This window comes from Astyanax mexicanus, chromosome 1 (genome assembly GCF_023375975.1).
Source record: "Astyanax mexicanus isolate ESR-SI-001 chromosome 1, AstMex3_surface, whole genome shotgun sequence".
Lineage (NCBI taxonomy): Eukaryota > Metazoa > Chordata > Actinopteri > Characiformes > Acestrorhamphidae > Astyanax > Astyanax mexicanus.
The window spans coordinates 71,482,948-71,504,360 of record NC_064408.1 but is presented as its reverse complement, the minus strand read 5'-3'; the positions used below and the strand labels follow the sequence as shown (position 1 = coordinate 71,504,360).

Sequence of the window (21,413 nt, the reverse complement as noted above, 5' to 3'; positions counted from 1 at the left end):
TTGAAGTGCATGGCTCTGTCTGGGGAACCTGGTGTATCATAAAGGCCAGTCATGCAGTAGGCGTTCAGAGGGGATACAGCCATCAATCATAAACAGGAAATGCAGTGACTTATCTGGAAGTACATCCTGTAATGCCTGGGTAGAGGAAATGGCTGGGAGTGGGAATACATGAAGCCATGCAGTGGCTCTTGCTTAGACTCTTAGCCATTCACACAGACACACCCTAAATCCATATACATTATACTATGGACTTTTTCATAAACATTTTTTTTTTTTTTCATACAACACTTTTTTCACACACCTGGAAACTAATCAATCATTGTTTTAAATTTTGTTTTATATAAGTATGTGTTTTTTTTTTTTTACAAAAGCATTTGTTTTAAACTTTTGAAAGAGAATCAAAGGAAATTTCACAGTTTTCTCATTTTCTATGATATTTCTGAGAGGCCAATTACATCTACCCAAAATCTTTTGTTTTACTCCAATCTTGGATTTAATCCTGGATCACTGACATCTGGAGCATTTTTATATTTATTAAAGCAGACTGTAATAGAGAGAACAGAGTCTCTACAGCTCTGCACTTTTCTTCAAACTGCTCTAACAGTGTAACTTTGGTTATACAGTTATCGCAAACATTGTACTGCCTGCTTTGACTGAGGCATATTTAGGTACAATCCCGTAATATAACTCTAATCTGTTAGTGCATATGCTTCCTTCACTTTCAATAACTATTCTGTTTCTAAGCGTATAAGGAATTATTATATTTAATGAAGGTTCAAAGAACAAATTCAATTTCTTGAATGGAAGAGGAGTAGCAAGGAGCAAGAAATTTAATGTTTCATATAATGATGTCTTAAACTTACAGTTACACATTCAGTTTACCCTTAATATAATCTAATAGTAATAGCAAAGTAGCCATGATAGTAATGATTTTGATAATTAAATAATAACAAGATGATGATAATGTTTTGAAAATGAATAAAGAACATAAATATTAAAATGAGACAGTAAGCTGCCTGCCACTGCAGACTAGGACCTCACAGGCAGATAGTTTCTGTGTTTGAAGGAGATGTTAAGGAAGTTTTACCTAGTATGTGCTTGACAGTACATTATCTGTGGAGGGAAACACTATTTTGGTAACAACCTCTCCTCTGAGACAGACTTCATTTCCTGAGCCTTTCCTGGAAGCTGCAGTGTCCTGCCCCGTTTCCTTTGCCACAATTGGCAATCCTGCCTGCATTGTAAGGTGGGAAACACATTACTGGAGTATTCAAAAATTTACAAGCTCACGCTTAACAAATGACACAATAAGTGATGCTACAATGGTGCCTACAACGTGCATCTCATAGGAGACTTTTCACACACAGCAGCACTTGTGTAGTTAAAATGCTCCAAACTGAGTACTTTAATGTCTTTCACACTGCAGTTCACATAAAACGTATGTGGCCTAGCAATACTTAGTCCAAACCACTAGTGCACCAACTACATTTATCTGTGTTTAGTTCCATAATAAGCTGGATTTCTTACAACATTACAAAGCACAAAATATATTTTCACAGTCATGTAAGAAGCAATGACTACAGAAAACCATTGTGGTTCCATTCCCTTCTAATCTATAGAAATGAAGCCAAAATTTTACATTATATTGTCAAACTTACAATGAGAGTCTGTTCATGCAGACTCAGACAAGCCTTCTTTTTGGTAATCAGGCCCCCTTTTCCCAGACCGAGTGTCTTAAGGTTAATTTATGGCTCTGCATTGAATCTGTGCCTTAGCCTACACGCACCCTGAAAAGTCAAAATGCATCGCAACAACGCAGAGTGAAGCAGCTGTTATAGTGCAGACTACCGTATTCCGAGCTATAAAGGGCGCTTAAAAACCTTTAAAATTTTTGCTATTTATGCTATTTAATGCGGTGCTTCTTATTTATGAATTCTACCAGGCTGGTTGTAAGGAGCAATAAAGCCACTCCACTGGAGAGCAGCATTATACATGAGTTTCAGTTTGGTTCTCCTGCACCGAGACCGAAGTAGCATTAGCATTAGCCACTAACTATTACCCTGTCTAGACATAAGTGTTAGCGGCCTGTAGGCTGCTGCTAACCCCAGCTAGCACTGCTCGAGCAGCATTAGCATTATCCACTAACCACGCTAGCTCAGAGGGGAGTATATCCGACTGTGTAGATTAACATCCAGCGCTTGTTTGACTTATTTTGTAAACAGTAACATAACAAAAACAGTAACATAACAAGTGTAGCAGAATTAAAAAAATATCTACCTCAAAAACTAACTTGCAGCATATTTACTGCATGCATCTAAACCCCTACTTTGTACACTCAGTACTAATACTATCCAATTTATCACATCTAACTACACTAACGAAAGCTGTGTAGCTAACAGCTAATTAGATCACATAGGCCATTTTATGTTCAAATTTTATAGAACTTTGTACAGAGTGTCTGTAAATGTGATCAACAGCACAAAAACAGTTTGATTATAAAGCTAGTCACTTCATTTTCTACATGTAAAGTGCATTAATATGATAACCATGATAAAATGTTACTATATAAGCAAAATGAAAAGTAACTGCTGAAATGAGTCGATGGAGATGAAAAAATATATTTTGTGCTTTGTAATGTCAGCATGTAGAAAACACTCTACATTGTCTATATTAAATATTGTTAAATAAAGATGAGTGTTAGTACCGGACACTTACTCCCTTGCACTAAAACTGTGTTTTCTAATAATTGATTCCTTCTTGTAAAATCACCACAATATCCAATAACCTTACCATATACTGACATTTATTTCCATACTCTGAAGACATGGTTTTAATGGTCATTTATTTTAAGTCAAATAATTAAGTCATAACATCATGTCATTTTTTCTGACACATCCTTGAAAGGTTACATAAGATTATTTAAAAACGACTTTGTCTTTCAATGCTTCGAGTCTAATCAGCCCTGTAAAACAGTACATTATAAAACATTTGCTTAACATATTTGCTTGTGTAAAAGAATGCAGGACCCCATTCCATGAAAAATATGTTTTTCGACAAAGTCAAGCACTGGAGAGCTTTTCCCAAGTATGAGTTGGAATTGAGAGGCAGATGAAACAGCCAAGGCAAATCTGAATCTGTACTGCACTGAAAATCTATTATTCTACCAGCTTTGATCCGGTTCAGTCCAAAGGTAAGACAGAAGAGATTCGCTGACAAAAGAAGAGTGAGAACGACTGATCTTTCCATCCGTCCTGTTCCAGAGAAAGCGAGAGAAAGAGAGCGATTGAGAGAAAGAGCTTTGTGTATGGACTGAACAGGCCAGGGTCGGTAGAGAAGGGACTTGAGCAGCACATTCCACAGTTAAACAAATGATCCATCTCAAACGCCCAGATCTGTCCCGGCCCAAAAACAGCACAGTAAGGCCAGGCTCGGCCACAGGGGAACTGGCAGGAGGACGAAAGAGAAAGAAGGGAAAGGAGGTAGAGAGGAAGGAACGAGCTTGTGGCTGCAGATAAGGGGGTTTTCGAGAGAGTTACAACCGTTTGCTGTTTGGCCGATAACTTATGGTTTTGGTTGGATACGGAGGCGCTGTCTAACGAATGTGATACAGCAGAATTGTGCTATGGGTCGTGAAAACAAAACTCGGGAACACCAAAACAAACCACACTGAACAGCAAATTGCCCTGTGACGAGAGAAAAAGGCATTTTCCTAAATGGAGAAAATTCTAAATAGCTAGAGGGTCTTTAGATAAGTTTATTTCATCTTACCTCTCCGAAGGCTCCCCTGCCTATCACTTTGAGCATTTCGAAGTCGTCCCTGTGGAGCCGCATCTCCTTTACTGTGGTGGTGAACGGCTTAACTGTGGAGAAAGAGAAGAAAAAAAGACAGATACTTGATTATCAGTCAGTAAATCAGTAAACATCATTCTCAATTGATCTAAGTTTATTCATCTAACAGCAACAATAATTGTTTGTAAGGCTCCACATAACCAGTTCGCCCACTTGTTGGCTGCCATTTAAAAACACCACAATGTTTGCCATTGTGTACCATTTCACAACACAGCACCTATTTTGAGCAGTCTCAATTTAAGTCAAGAGGCTTTTATTGTCATCACATCTGAGTACAGGTACACAGTGCAAAGTAATTACGTTCCTCCAATACCATGGTGCAACATTTTGCAACATGGTGCAACAATATAATGGACAACAAAGTGTAGGTGTGCAACGAGTGTGCAACATAAAACTGACAATACAATAAATACAGCAGACAAGAGACAACTTAACAGACAAGACAGATACAAACAGATACAGGACAGATACAGTACAAACAAAAAGTGCTGCGAGTTCACATTGGGTTTTAAAACAATACAAACAAAAAAAGCACTGTGTTTTGTTCCCGGAGTGGCTGCTGTGACTGCTCGCGCCGCCAACAGGAAGCCTAAACAATCTTGCTCATCAATATTCTAATAACAGCAGTCTGCATGTAACAGCAGTGAGGGTGTAAAACCTAACATCAGAAAAAAATTATTTGGAGTATGAGGGAGTATGGAGCGGAGAACTACACAGCCTGAAGACCCAAACAATCTGGACAGCATCCTATCTCAACAAAAGCTCCTCCTCCTCCTCTTTTACGAAGCACTGCAGGGGGCCTGGCAGGCACCCAAGATGTGGCTAAACCGGCCTGCAGCCCTCGCCATATGAGGACATGTGCACAGTCTCGTGCACAAAAGACATTTATCACTCCTAAGGCCACTAACTTTAAACACAGGCTCGGCCAGCCTTGACCCCTCGGAAAGGGATGGGCCTGAGGAGCAGTGTAGGAAAAGCATATGCTTTCCACGAGGCAACTCCTCACAGAAACCTAGCACTTAGCAGCAGGTTTATAGTCAATGATTTACAGCACTGCTGAGACAGCAACCTGGCTGAATATACTACTAATATTTCTATGTATTAATAGACAGCTACCACTGCCCTTCACATTATCAGCCAAATATAGGATAAATATTATAAATAGCTCTCTTAGAATACAATGAATATACAAATTATTAACCTGAGAGACATGTCAAATGTAAGAGTCTAAAAGAGCACAACTGGCCTTACTCTCTCAGGGTGAGCAGATGGTACTCTCTCCTCACATCACTCCTAATGTAATGCCGGTCAGAAGAGGAGCCTGTTTAGAAACTTGCTGAGTCATTACAAATAAAAAATATAAAAATAATAAGTGGAGAGCAAGCAAACCTGGATGAATGAGTCTACTTGATAACTGTCACAGTCAGAAATAGAAAAAATCCTCCAAGCAATCCTTTCTAAAATAATTATGCAGCTTTTAACCTCTTCTTGGCTGTTTCTATGGTCACTTCAGAGTGTATTTACACACCTGTAGTTAGTTTTACGGTCCAAATCAGTTGATGAGTTTGTTTATTTGGAGGGTTTTCTCCCTCTGTTTGGTTTGGTTTCACACAGGCACAAACCTAAATGCACCAAAATGCGCACAAATAAACTACGCAAGCACATTGTCTCCTCTGATTGGTCAGAACTGTCTGAGGCAGGAGCAAGAAAGTAAATATAGTGAGAAGATACTCTGTTCCAACACGTATATCTGTGCAGTGTGAATCTGCTTTAACAAGAACGCAGAAAATTTGCCCCTGCACTTTTAAACTCAGTGTTTTCAAGGAGACGTGCAGCGAAGATGTATACATAGTTGACAGAGATGAACAGCTGCAAGTAGTGAATGCTGCACATGCTATGTTCAGTGTGAAACTGCTTATTGCAATTGTTGTTTTTAAACCTACTCAAATTAAAAACACACTAAGGGTACAAACAAACCAGAGTCTGTTTTAACCAAACCAAATAGTGCTGGTGTGAAAACGCTCTCAGTGGTTCTGTTACATTTGGCCTGGTAACTAGACTAACTTGGGATAAGCTAAACCTGAAAAAACATCTACAGGTCCAAACACAGATCAGAACAGCTTGCATTTCAACTCTGCCAATTCCAACACCAGTAGGGCAGCACAATTAGTGCAGAGTGTTTATACTATGTCAATACTTGATGATAAACCTATGGTCACAGATGTACAGCAGTAATGCTGCTGTACTGTACTGTGTGTTACTTTATGGATCTTCGGCTACAGGATAGCTAAGTAGAGGTTAGCTTAGCTCCTAGATCCTGATTCTCTGTAGCTGATCAACAACACTTACTGAATGACTGATTGCCTTGCTAAATCCTGGATAGGTATCAAATTTAAATTAAATTCAGTGCACTAAAATTTAACTGCATGTGCATGCACTGCAAATGCACTGCATTTAAATGCATATGATACTTTATGAGTCAATTTTAACAATAAAGCAATATTTGAAGCTGCTTACAACTTGCACTTACATGCGTTTTTGGTCATTTTAGATTCAGATTTTACTTGAACACATAAAAAATGTGTATAAATGCTCAGAATGCATAAGGTTTATACTGTGATCGGATTACTCAGACCACATTTAGAGGTAGTCAGATATACTCCAAGCACATATTACACATGTGCAAGCAGAATGCTATTTTCATGTCCGGATGCAGTTGAGAAAATGGAAATGTATATGTCGAACACAAGCAATCCATACTGTTATGGATATCCTGGTTTCTGTGTGTCTAATTTACTGGCAGATGATCGACCACAGCCAGCAGTATTACAGGTTGTGTTCTATTTTGTATTTTATGACGGAGCTGTTTCGGAAATGTGTGAAGTGCCTATTGTTTTACCACGTTGCTCAAATGCCCACCATTCCGGGAACCACTTCTTTAGTTGAATGCAGACATATCTTTTGGGAGATTGATGGTCAGCCTTTTCTAACTGAAATGAGCTGATTGACTGATGATAAACATGAAGAAACCAATAGAACAAGACAATTTGCTGAAAGTCCTCTTGATAGGAGTGGTGCAGAGTACTGCAGAAAATCACTGCTACACAAAATCTAGTATCAACCTTGCCTTGTGCAGACCTCTACTTGGAGCCTTCTGTAATACATGTGTCATTATGATCTCAATGCAAACAAAACTAGAACAAAATAAAATTTCTCATTTGGTCCGGACCAATGGAACCAAACTACAAGTATAAACATTCCAAGAGAGATCTCTACCAGACCGGATTACAGCAATCAGTCCACCTTTTAATAGTCATCCATCCACTAACTCTCCACACTGTACTGGTGCTCATATCTATGAAGCAAGAGATTCAAGAGAGATAAGACAAAAGCTTGAAGGACTGCACACTAAATGGATAATAACCACCCACTAAGCACAAAAACAACACAAAGCTTAAAGAGATATGACTGCAAGCAGACGCATGCAACCTGCCACCACCTCAGCTACAGCAGCCCTCTGTCTGATGATAATCACTGGGCTGCTGTGTCTTGTGTGCATTACATCCAACAATGCTACATGAGACAAAGACAGCGAGGGTCACATACTTTCTGGATGCACTCCTTGAGGACAAAGACCAAATATGAGGGGGGTCCAAATGTGTAATCTGATAATCCCCTCAGCCTAAATAATGCAGCATTTCTGCTGTTCACACAAGCCCTGACCTCTCAATTACAATAAACTCTCATCACCCACAATCTCAATGATTAAGTCTACAGCCAGAATTAGAACACCAGCTGCAAAGGCTGAATATTATCTGAATATTAATACACAATTTACACAAGGCCAAAGTCAGAAACAGTTAAAACAGTTGATAGAATGGCTGAAGCCCTGTGCACTCCTCTTGATCCTGTGCCAATCACAAGCACCCAAGGTTCTTCTTGGCTCAGTGTGGTCCTGATGGAACACAGAGCGCTTCCTACTGCTCAAACAGCTGCTTTAGCCTCTCTAAAATAGGCCCATTCACACCACAGCCAAACGGGTTTGGGCAAAGGAAGGCAGAACACCAAAGAATTTCCACTGATTCCAGGGCAAAATCAATTACAGCACAAAACATTAGCACCATGATAAGAAAGCTTTTTTGACACTTTAGGCCTGATTCCAAGTTAAACTGAAATTCTAAATGCTAAATATTCTTTATAATTTTATTAAGAAAACATATTTTCAGGAACCAAGATTCATGTGATTGTTACACTGCGTACATTTTGTGCAGTCAGTTTTTGTTTCCAACTTCTGTTTATTGAGCGGACTATTATCTATGTGGGCTGCTTTTTTCTTTTATTGACACAGATTGATTTGTAGAACTTTGCCAGGTGAGTGAGTTGCCTTTCCAGGTGTAGTGCCTGGAATTCTGCCTCCATAACAGAATGACTCTTGTGCACACGTGTGACACTTAGCAAAAGTCTGAACTAGGCCTGGACAATAATTCGATATCGGTATTTATCGCGATAAGAAATGTTTCAATAACGGTGATATCACTTTTGTGGTATATCGATATGTATTATGTACAGAATCTGTCACGGACAGGCGTTTTTTACTGGCGTCAGCTCGCCGCAGAGCCAAACACATTCAGCCCCCATAGCTGTGCTACCTCAGTGCGTGATGACGCAATCACACAGGCACGTAGCCAGATAGGCTAGGCTAGGCTAGGTTAAAATGGCTAGGCTAGGCTAGGCTAGGTTAGGTTCAGGTCCGCTCCGCTACGCATCTAAAATGTCTCGAAACGGAGCCGGGACGAGCGGATCCAAGGCTAGGGTAGACTCGGTTCGGTCAGCCGCTGTTTCGCTCGCCCATTCGCGCGTCCGCTCGCTCATCCGCGGCTCCGCTGGCCCAGCCGCGGGTCCGCTCGCTCATCCGCGGCTCCGCTCGCCCAGCCGCGGGTCCGCTCGCTTGCGGCTTTGCTGCAAATTGTGCCGGTGAGTGGAGCCGACAAGCAGCGTAACGTTAATACATCTAATCTGTTCCACCACCTCAAGCATCTTCACTACATACAATATTTTCCTTATACTGACTGAAGCACTTTAATAGATTATGTTGAAACTAAGTTATTTAAAGTTTATGAATCCTTTAGGTTTGTTTATTTGCCGTTGATATCATGTTGAATACCTCTTGTATTCTGGCTGAAGCACTTTAATAGATTATGTTGTCACTAAGTTATTTATAGTTGAAAAATCCTATAGGTTTGTTTATTTGACGGGAAAATCTTGTTGCTTTTATGCATATAAAGGCTTCTTGTATTATATATCCTAGTTAAAACACTTTTGTTTTAATCTGTTAAATTTGTTTACAATGAATAAGAAGCTCTGCCTCTGTTGTCATTTAAAGTTATTTTTATTTGTAATAGTTATATAGGCTTATGTTTGACAGGGATGTCATGTTATTATTTTGCTATATGCAAATAAAATTGAGCATTGATTTATTTTGACTACTTTTATTTCTAAAGTATTAAAGTTTTTGTGAAAGGAGGTTTCAAAGACTTAAAAAACATTTTCATACAGTAGTAGGTACAGATTTCCATTAGATAGATTGATACAAAAAGTGCAAATACACAGTTAAATAATAATTTAAATTTGCAGTGCAAGCTGCAGAGATTGCAGGGATTCTTTTTCTGAGGCCTTCAAAGTATTTATCGATATCGAAATTATATCGTATCGACCGAAATTTAAGGAATATATCGTGATATAAATTTTGGCCATATCGTCCAGCACTAGTCTGAACCATATAGAAAAGTGCTTTCACACTGCAAACGAAGCAGACGGTGATTCAATTTTGATCAGACAATATATTGTTTTAGCATCCCAATCGCACTGTGCAACTGTCATAAAAGTCAATTGCATAGGTAAATAACAGTTTTTGGCTGCTTGATACAAAAAAACAATTAGAACTTCTCATTTTAATGGCATATCTTTCCAAATAATAATCATTTATTTTACTCCAATCTTGGACACACAGACGATATTATTAATAACAAGACATGCCAAACATGGCTACATACATCAAACCCCAAACTCTGTCATCATTAACTAAATGTGTGTTCAATGCTTAGTCTAAAATGAAGAATCTTCTTGTCTTGTCTAGGGTTGTGAAATTAAGTATAAAGCCATTATGACACCTGGAAGCAGAGCACTGGTGGTGACAGAGACCAGGAATGTTTCAGTGTATGGACTGTGATAGAGGAGTTGGCCCACAAAAAAGTGAACCAAACATCCTCTGGTGGAAAATCACTGTCCTGTTTTACACCAAGCACAGCAGACAAGCCTTTATCCATCAGAGGGGACTGCTATTACTCATTTGTGACACACATTACCCTGCTGAAAAGCTTCTGAGGATAGGATGCCCTGAATTCTTCCTTCTGAGTTCTTCCGTGTAACATTTCTCATTCTAACAAGTAATAATATTAGGTATATACAATTATATCTGGATTATACCTGTGTTAGTAAAATAGACCTACATCAGAGAAATGTTCACATATGAGAAATATTTTTCTTAGCGATGTTATTGTATAAGTCACAAGATATTGATGATATAGAATTTGTAGGCTGTTATGATGACCAATAATAAAATTCATGTCATAACCCACACATTTCAAACAGCATAGTGCATCACACTAACTGATTAAAAAGCAATAAGATAATGTTAAATGCACACGTCTAAGTAGGCATAGAGACAATTAATACAGAAGCAACACTCATTAGTCTGGCTCCACCCAATTACTGCCACTGCTGCTTCTGAATTTAAAACTCTATGGAAACACAATTACAAAAAGAGGACTTTTAATTTTAAACAAGGGACACAGGAAGAAAGGGACAGAGGTAAGACATAGGAGAGGAAATACGTAGGACAGGGGCAGACACAAAATAGAAAGGTAGGTTAAACTAGCTAATGTTGCATTATGTCGTGCACTGTAGCACATGTAGCATCATATTACCATCTATACAGTCATGAAAGATGGTACACACATAAATTCTGCTGATATTTCGTAAAATAATCCTGTGATCTGTTTTTGGTGTTCAGATGCTTTGGGTGGAGTCGACTCATTGAGTGAATCAATGATTCAAAACATTGTTTACAGGCCCATGCATTGATACCACACGCTGTACTCGTGTCTATACAGCCGCAGAGAAACTCCCACACTGACAGACACTGAATTATACCTTAGAACGAAAGTTTGGTTTTCCACAATTAATCACAGAACTGGAGTGCTGAGACTGCTTTATCCCATCGGGTGTTTGTGTCGAAAATGCTAGAACTTTTTCCAGTACAAACTCAGTCCTCGGCGGAATGTTTAGAAAATATGTGCGCGTTGGTCTGCAGGAGGCGACGGTAAAAGGAAAGGCTGATAAACACTTTAGAAATAGGTAGCGTTTTCAGATATTTTAGATTAAAAGACAACAGGTCTGTAAGTAAAGATGCTAAATCGCTATTACTCCCTTTTGAAAATCGCAATAAAACTGTAATTCGACTAAATAAAAATAACTGTGAAAATCGCCAGCACTATGATGTTCATAAATTGTAATTTAAGTGAAATGTTCAATTAACCGTGGCACTGATTTGAGATCATAATGCCCAGGACTAATAGCTGACTATACTAGTTACACAATCCATATTGATTTTACACAGCTTTTCTCTTAACGTTTAGTTAAGGAAAGTGCAAATATTCATCTTAACTGCCGCGCTAAAGAGAAACACGGTCAAAAATTCCAACTCCACTTCTCTGAAATAACTGGACGTGTGTGTGCATTTCACATGAAGACAACTGGCCACGCCTGGAGACAGTCATTGCAGTGGAGAGCCACTAAGTAGTGAACAACGGGAGGGAGAATAGCGCCCACTGTTCTGTCTGAATCGCCCTTAAAATGCAGCAGCATTGCAAAATACATACATAACTAAGCGAAGATTAACAAGTCAGGGTATGAGAGAGACTTTTGTTTGTGGCTGGTCGGTAGGATGAGGAAACGTGCCTGAGAGTCAGCCAACACAGTCTGCACTGTTCTTTCTTCACCACAGGGTCAGAACCCGGGACATGTAGTGTAGTCGCCATGACTGGAGGCCGAAACAATGTTTACGGGCAAGGCAGTGGCTGGAAAGCTCATGAAAAGGCCTGTCAGTGCCCAGCTGGTGGTCAAATTAGATAAAAGACTGGAAACAGGAACGGGAAAATCGGCAAAATCCCATTAAATCTTGTTACATATTTTAATTATGTAGTTACAATAAAAAACAAAATTTGACTTCTGCTGAGTAATACCTCAATTTGACTAATATTTAATTATTTTTTCAGAAGAAATGACACTACAGTGCTAAAAACACTTCAATTCATGCTTTATTTCATGAATTTTACTGCCTTCAGAAGGAATTTGTCCCGATTCCTACTTCACATAAATGCTTATCAGGATTGGCAGACTATCAGAGCACAGTCCCATATCTGTACATCCATATTAATCTGTAAGATGTACATTATTTACTGTCTAAAATACTCCACAGATAACAGAGACCTTCCACTCTGAGCCAATCTCTACAGGACATTCTTCATCCTGTGGGGTTTACTGGAAGCACTCAAAATACAACATTCAGCAGTGTATTAATCCCACGGGCACTAGGACCATGATCAGTAGAGCAATGCACTGCTCTAGATGCTGCTTCTACCCAGTAACATGAAGAGAATCCCATCTTTTATTTATTGATTCACTTCACAGGCTTCTCGAAAAGTGTGTCATAGATTACCACATTAAAGAAAGATGTACAGAGAGGAAGCAGTAAAGCCATCAAATCACAGACGTAATCTGTAATTTAAGAGAATTACCATACTCTATTTCCTTGTGTAAAGCTCTTAGTCTAATTAAAAATAAATCACATTTAGAATTCAGCGTCTAAAAGTGAACATGCAACAAATTTGCCTGATTTAATCTGATATATGGATCTGTAGTCTAATATGCTAAATATTATACACTCCTTTTGAATTCTAAACATATGTGCCACTGATTGGAGGGCATCCAGGCTCCTGCTGAGCACGGATGCTAGCAGAGTGAGTGTCGGACATGAGGCTTCATACAAATATACAGATATTCATACAGTATCCAGCTAAAAAACTACTACACAGAGACTGAAGCTGCTGCACTAAGCATAAGCCGTGCACACATACAGCACATTGGGAGCATTTCGCTTCTGAAAATTGAACAGAACTAAGAACCACTGGTTAAGTAAAAGGAAGGAAGAGCTAGAGGTTTGTTTTTCTTTCCCCAGAAGGGCACATGTTTAATGTGCTTAATAAATTGATGACCTTTAAGAGCACAGGACAGAACCAAAAGCAGCTAATGCACTTAAAGCATTTGAGGCATAAAGGCAAACTTCTTATCCAGTTCATTTAGACCAAATATCGACTGTGCGTTTTTTGTAGTGACTCAAAGGCAAGGCCAAAACCTTTTTCAAATCATTTTTAAACACTAGTTAAAACAGGAATTCACAGACTCTCACAGCTTTTGCTCATAGTTTGACAGTGTTCTACATTGGATTGATTTTAAGAAGTACATTTCATGCTGAAAGACTGAATGCACAGAACATTACAGAAGCCCTGCATGATGAAAATTGATTGACATGCTTGTTGGTCACATTCAAAATGAGGAAAACTGCAATCTAGGCTACAATACTCCTTTCAGTGTTAGCTGTATGTAAAAAAATATGTTTTGAAACCCTTAAAAAAAACTTTCCAACACAAAGAACCACCACCTTTTTGGCTGGGGAAATAAATACGGGTCTGTTAGCAGAAAGACATTAATATTACCTACTAGGGTTGCAGCGGTAACCGGTTTCACGGTATACCATGGTATTAAAATGCACGGTTATCATACCATGTGTGTTTGCTTATTACCGGTAAAAGGCAAGCCAGCGGAGAAACTCACCCGCGCATGCGCAACTCTGCTCCGCTTCAGCTACTCGGCACACAGCGGTGAGAACGGCAGAAAGTGCATCAGACTAAACAAATCTCCGTCCGCCTAAAAAAAGGCTAAACTAAAATCAGCAGTGTGGGACTATTTCGGATACCTGCCGGACGCACCCGAGGATGGTTATCCGATTTGTAATCAATGTGGCCGTAAAGTCACAGCTAAAGGTGGACATACGTCAAACCTGTTCTCCCGTCTCCGAGAACACCACCCCGCTGTGCAGCGCAAAGTATGTGTTAAGTAGGGTTGCAACGATATGAGATTTTCACGGTATGATAACCGTCTCAGAAAATACCGCGGTATCACGGTTATCACGGTATCACAGTTTGTTACATATATTATTAAACTGACCCATAAAGAAATTACAACAAAGGTTTTTTTGTTCAATTAACTATTTATTGTAGAAACCTGGAACAATTATAATTTAATGTCTCCTTAAAAAAATAAGCTGTACACCATCAGGTGAAGGAAATTAGTTTTTTCCACTACTCTTAAGGGCATTAAGAGTGTATATAAAAAAATATATATATATAAATATATATAATATATATATATATATATATACACACACACACACACACACGTTACACACATTACATGTCCTCTAAGAAGTAAAGATCCTGTATTTAAAATATTCAGTACAATTATTTAAGTTTAAATTATTTAATATCTGATAAACTGAGCCTGGGTCAGTGTCTGATCAACAACTGTTGTAAACGTCCGTTTTACTGCCAAGTTGGTATATAACCAGATACTGCAGAAAGAGGGGATTTATTTCTGACATGATCCTCACAATAGAGATTTCTATTCTAAGGCTCTCACACCGAGTCTGGTTTTAACACATAAAAACAGGCACGTCAGGATTTGAAAATGAACGCATGTAAATGAATGGCGTCTTTCACATCCAGTCCGGCGAGCACCTTTACACGGACACGTGAATCCATCGTAGCACGCACTTCACGCCTGTACCTGCGTGCCCAAATTTCGGATAACTCAGCGCTTTTGCGGGCGCTTCCCACATGGGTTGTGCACGACTACAAAGAGGTTTTATTTAGGTTCAGATTAAAATTATAAACTAAACACATACTTTGCGCTGCACAGCGGGGTGGTGTTCTCGGAGATGGGACAACAGGTTTGACGTATGTCCACCTTTAGCTGTGACTTTACGTCCACATTGATTACAAATCAGATAACCATCCTCGGGTGCGTTCGGCGGGTATCCGAAATAGTCCCACACTGCTGATTTTAGTTTAGCCTTTTTTAAGGCGGACGGAGATTTGTTTAGTCTGATGCACTTTCTGCTGTTCTCAACGCTGTGTGCTGAGGAGCTGAAGCGGAGCAGAGTTGCGCATGCGCGGGTGAGTTTCTCCGCTGGCTTGCGTTTTACCGGTAATAAGCAAACACACACGGTATGATAACCGTGCATTTTAATACCATGGTATACCGTGAAACCGGTTACCGCTGCAACCCTAGTGTTAAGTTTATCATTTTAATCTGAACCTAAATAAAACCGCTTTGTAGTCGTGCACAACCCACGCGGTAAGCAAAAGCGCCGAGTTATCCGAAATTTGGGCACGCAGGTACAGTGCGTGCTACGATGGATTCACGTGTCCGTGTAAAGGTCCTGGCCGGACTGGATGTGAAAGACGCCATTCAATTACATGCCTTCATTTTCAAATTCTGACGTGCCTGTTTTTCATATGTTAAAACCAGACTCGATGTGAAAGCCTTAAAATAGAAGTCTCTGTTGTGAGGATCATGTCAGAAATAAATCCCCTCTTTCTGCAGTATCTGGTTATATACCAACTTGGCAGTAAAAAGGACGTTTACAACAGTTGTTGATCAGACACTGACCCAGGCTCAGTTTAACAGATATTAAATAATTTAAACTTAAATAATTATACTGAATATTTTAAATACAGGATATATATATATATATATATATATATATATATATATATATATATATATATATTCATATATATATTTTTTTATATACAATCTTAATGCCCTTAAGAGTAGTGGAAAAACCTGGTTTCCTTCACCTGATGGTGTACAGCTTATTTTTTTTAAGGAGACATTATCTATATAATTGTTCCAGGTTTCTACAATAAATAGTTAACTGAACAAAAAACCTTTGTTGTAATTTCTTTAAGGGTCAGTATAATAATATATGTAACAAACTGTGATACCATGGTATTTTCTGAGACGGTTATCATACCGTGAAAATCTCATACCGTTGCAACCCTATTACCTACACAGCAAAATCTGGTTAAATTCCCTGAGTAAATATCACCTAATTCTTAGTGTATATGCATGATAATCGAAAACACTTTATGACAGAGTAACTCTTTTCTGGGAGTTGGCATTTGAACTCTGTTCAGAAGTTAAATCTAAACTGTTGTGGGACTTAAAATACTTATTCCATCAAGAGTTAAATACAGCTCTCAGCTGGAGTTAATTTTAACATAAACTCCTTCACAGTGTTAATGATTAATGCAAAAATGTGTATTATTAAACTTTTATTGTTAAAAACATTGTAATATTTTAAAACACTGGAACATTTAGAAGAAAATGGCAAACAAAAAGCTCCATTACTGATCACAATAACATTTTCATACTCAACAAGTGTATGCCAGTGTGTTTTTCCATTGCATGGGAACTTTAATTCTGCATTGATCTTCTTAGTGCTTTGCCAACACATTGTCACACTTTAGAGTACAGACAATGGTAACTTGCTCTTATAGTCAACAACATGTTGACTAGGCAAACAACCATTTTATTAAGTATAATGGAATACCCAATGGAAGGTACCCTGGAGCAAGACTACACACTGATGGTAAAGTAGGATTGGGGACACATCCATTATGCACATAAATGATGCTCATACACCTTGGAATAAACTGGAATATTACACCTCTAAATAGTTCCCCTCAACTTAACTTGGAGAATAAACTCATACAATTTAAAACTTTCCCACATTTGTGTTTAACTCCAGATTTTCAAACTCTAGAAATGTGCTGTGTACATATACAAAACCAACCAAAAACATCTGAGCTATTAAAGTAAGCGTACTAGTGGTGAGCTTTGGGGTTGAGACACAGCAACAGAGACCAAACCCTAAGGTGGGGCAACTAAGCTCCAAAAGCCACTGCACTTGAGTAACATGCCCTGAAAGCTGGCACACCCCTGTTAGGCATCACAACTAGTTGGCAGTTAAAGAATTATGAGAACACTCCTTACAGGTGAGGCCTGCATCAAAGGCACAGAAAAAGCTCTACAAAAACAAAATCTGTCCACCAATGAAACAGATCCTTCTTCAGGATGTTAATAAGCATAGCTACATAGTGATGATGTAATGTTATCTTCATGAGAAAAGCCCATAAGGGAAACTGTAATTCATGAAAAGCCAGTGTTTGTTGATAGAATGATGAAACCATGGCCAGAAACAACTGACTGGAGCTAGGAAGCAGTCATGCCTGTAGTGACTGCAAACCAAAATAGAGCAATAAGGGATTAACAGCAACTACAGTGAAGCCAACGTTTGGACAAATAACTGAACTACGATCTTTATGACTTCATTCTACAAAGACACAAAGCGGCTCAGACACAAGCAATATCATAAAGCAGCTCCAATTGACATGGCATGGCAGTGAATAGGGCTGACAGGCACAAAATGGCTTATTAAACATTAATAGGGACGTCGATGTGAGAAGACCGGGGAGGGGAGTGGAAGTGCTTAGGCTGGTAGAGTGAGGAGGAGGGGGTGGCTTGGCTGGTAACAGGAGGTAAAAGCATCAAGGCCCCGCCCAGGGTTAATCTATTATCCTGCACCAGCTGCCACGCAGGCCCAGCCCCCACCAAAACCAGCCATTTACCGGCAGCTCCCATCGGAGCCTGCTGCCTGTCAGCCAGCCATGCACACCCAGGGCTGGAACTCTGCATGGCATGTACTGAACATCTTGGGAGTAACAGGAATGTGATGGGAATAAACAAGCAGGTATAGTCTCTCAAGATGTAAAGCCATGGCTCTTACATGGAAGGCTGCACAGCAATCCTCAGCTCTCAGGGATTTACTCCAGGGCTCCCTTGGGGAAATCGGATAACTTTTCTTGTGTGCCAGCTGAGGAATGAGCCAGCCATCCGAGGGGGAGATGTCTGAGGAAGGCCTGAACACCTTCACAGCTCAACCAACCTCAACAATATCCTCTTCTACCGGCTGTGAGGAAAACATCAGCCAGAGGATGACAATAAAAGCCAAAAAGACAGAGGTGGAGGCTCTTGAAATCCCCACTACTTACAACACTAGTGGCTTCGGTACAGTGGTGGTAGCTTGCCATAAATTAACTTGCTTAAAAGAATAAACAAATGAATGAATCACTACAAATAATACAACTTGCAATCAAAAGCTCAGTTGAAACCCAATTTGTTTTACCTGAGGAGGTGGGGAAACTTATTGGTGGGGATAATTATTACTCAGTTTTTTCTCAGTGATTTTATTAGCGTAGGAATGCACCATATACACCAGCCATTTTTACAAACTGATCCAACATTTTAACTGATTCAACAGTTAAACATGCCAAAAAACAGCCTCAGGTTACATGCGAATACACACGTGTCTAAATATTTTGCTCAATTTTGTGTAAATGGCAACATCAGTCAAATACAGAAGAGGAACTATGGACTCCTCAGAGGCACTATGCTTCAGTCAAGTCACTCTGTAGCACAGGCTATAGTTTATGTACATGTTATAAACATGTGGCTGCAAATTTCTAACTAAAATTTCATCAATTTAAGTGAGTTTAAAGATCAGGTTTATACAAAACGAAATTGACACTTTTTATAACACTTTATCCCATATTTGGAGGTAAAAGCAGTCTTTTAAATGAGTGGTCACTTCCACAATGCAGAGATTTCTTATCTTTTGTGCATTGGTCATACATGTTACAAACATCCTGTAGTAAAAATACTTTACTTTACAAACCCAGTGAAGTGAACCTGATTGACCTATGACAAAGGGCGATACTAAAATGCTGAATCAGTTCTGACACTATTGTGCATCCTCATACGGTGATCCTGAAGCTTGGGCTCCAGGGACTTTTGAATCTGCAGGGTCTGCATTTTGCATCTGCATTTTGAGTGCCTACAGCAAAGTTGGTCGCCATTACTTGCTGTGTCATTCAACGGCTCTCCTGACTTCCACAATCTTATAGCACGGTTTGCCTCAATCTCATACCAGCTGAACCAAGCAAAAGATCACCGACACTTATTTTATCTGAGAAAATGTTTCTGATAAACTGTCCATTACGTCAAATCATGCAGTAAAAAAACCTTAATTTTGCCAGAAACAACTGATTGGAGCTAGAAAAAATGCATGCCTCTAGTGACTGCAAACCCAAATAACGCAACAAGGGATTAACAACCACTACAGTGAAGCCAACAGTTATTGACAAACAACTGAACTATGGTCTTTATGACTTAAGTCTACAAAGACACAAAGCGACTCATTATCAATATTGCTTATAAATTTAGTAATCATGCTGTAAAATCAATTATACCACAGTTAGTTTTGATCCTGCAATGTGATTGGCTGAGAGGTGTTCTATGAGTGCTGTTATCAGACGGTAATGCACTGTAACCGAAGATCTCCATGTATTACTCCACCACATACAGGTAACCTAGCAACAATGCAGCGCCTACCAGCCAATTAACACAGCCACAAAAAAAGAGCAGCATAGAAACTATTTTAGCTTGTAGAGTTTTTAAAACCAAACAGATCATATTTTGGCATCCACTTTAACTCAAAATGTCTCAATAAACAGAGATAATGGAACTATGGAATAATCGCAATAATCCACTCGAGGTTCATGCTATGACGTACAATTTTGGCACTGCTGTGCTGCAGTCACAGACCAATATTACACGTTATAGCACTCCCTCTCGTGTATTATTGCTTAATTAATCAATCCAATTTAGAACACTAGGTTCTCTGTTATGTGAACAACTTTAGTTTAAAGGTGACCCCAGTCAAAAGTGCTAATACTGCAGGAATTATATTTAATAGTTCTTTCTTCCCACAAAACCAGTTACACAATGCACAGTCAACTTCTGAGAACATCTCACTGCTGCAGGCTGTGGGTAATGTCTGTTTATGGCACCATAAAATTTGCACAGCACAAAACAAGAGCCAAGTGCTGCAACTGGACCAAGCTTCTTTCTTATCACAATTCATTGGAGCAAACTGGGATTCTATCCTCACATCTTACCATGATGAAAGGTAAGCCTCATGTGGTGCACGACTACACCCCCAACACATTTTAAACACAGCATAAGCTGACCTCATTAATACAGATTTCCTAACCACAAACCCTGGTTTCGAACAGTACAAACAACTTCCTTTTCCTCAGATGTGAAATTTAGCTTCCCCTTCTGTGGGCTAAAAGACACAGATCTGACCACAACAGTGATGCAATTTTGCTCTTTTTTTAAATAAATAAATAAATACTAACACATCAAACGGACTTTTATGGATCCTAAAATGGCTCTAATGTGCAAGGGACACAACTTGAATGAGGCAAAGAAAGGACACACATACACAAACTGTAGAGATTAGTGGATGATGCTACACTTTATCTCTCTGATCTCCGCTTCATACCATCACATTATCCTGTATTGGAATCATGGAAAAAGAAAGCCTCACATATGGCCTAGGAAAAACAGCTGCAGTGCCCCACCAAATGGACCACTGAGAACAATCACCAAAGGTATGAAAGGATCAGTGACATTTCTTGATTGAGAACACAGCTTGTGTCAAGGTCACAGCCTCTGTGGCTTTCATCTCTTATCCATGCTTACGTTCTTAATGGTCACTCATTGGCTGCATTATTGATCCAAAATGAATCTAGATTGGAACTACTGACACAACACTCATCTAAGTCTAACTGATGTCCTTAAAAATTGCTACTTCAAAGACAGGAGTCACATAATGATCAGTAGCACCATGTAAGGGGATTTTGTGACATCACACCCACAATCAGTTTTGCAAAGAAAGAGAAGTGATACATTTTCCTTTACTAATTTAGAGTATATTTCACTAAAGTATATGCTAAGTTAGAAGGCACAGACTGCATTTAAAAGGGAAAAAAAAAGATATACATGACTGCAATGTGTTTGTTGTGACTCTGACATGTGTGTTTAAGAGCATGAATTGTTCAGATAAATAGCAAACATAAACCTTAAAAATAACCCAAAAAAAACACTTTACCTGCTGTATTAACTAAGGTTGGGCAAAATTATGATGTATCTGATAGTTGGGGTGGGAAGTGGGTTACAGCTCCACCATAGTTGTGAGTTTCAAACAAGTTTAAGTGTACTCAAATATGTGCTCTTAGGTATACGGCGTTAACACAGCATGTGCTGTGGTGTTTAGGCTGTTAGCTAATTTAGCTAGCTTATCAAACATGGTAGTACAGTCACATTTTGCCCTTATTCCAACACCAGTCACTCGACGTTACTCTCTCAGACAGGAGTGAGTTTGAAACTTGTGGCTCTAAATGTATCTGTTTAAA

The 21,413-nt window shown here is 39.1% G+C and overlaps 1 protein-coding gene across 4 annotated transcripts in view; it reads right to left on the bottom strand.

Moving 5' to 3' along the window:
- The window catches only part of cdc42bpb (CDC42 binding protein kinase beta (DMPK-like)), a 71,214-nt gene that overhangs the window by 39,150 nt on the left and 10,651 nt on the right, over positions 1-21,413 (bottom strand). For all 4 annotated transcript variants that reach the window (XM_049482623.1, XM_049482636.1, XM_022686599.2 and 1 more), the window contains exon 2: positions 3,769-3,860. In XM_049482623.1, the coding sequence (XP_049338580.1) occupies positions 3,769-3,860 (92 nt within the window). The remainder of the gene's footprint in view (positions 1-3,768; positions 3,861-21,413) is intronic.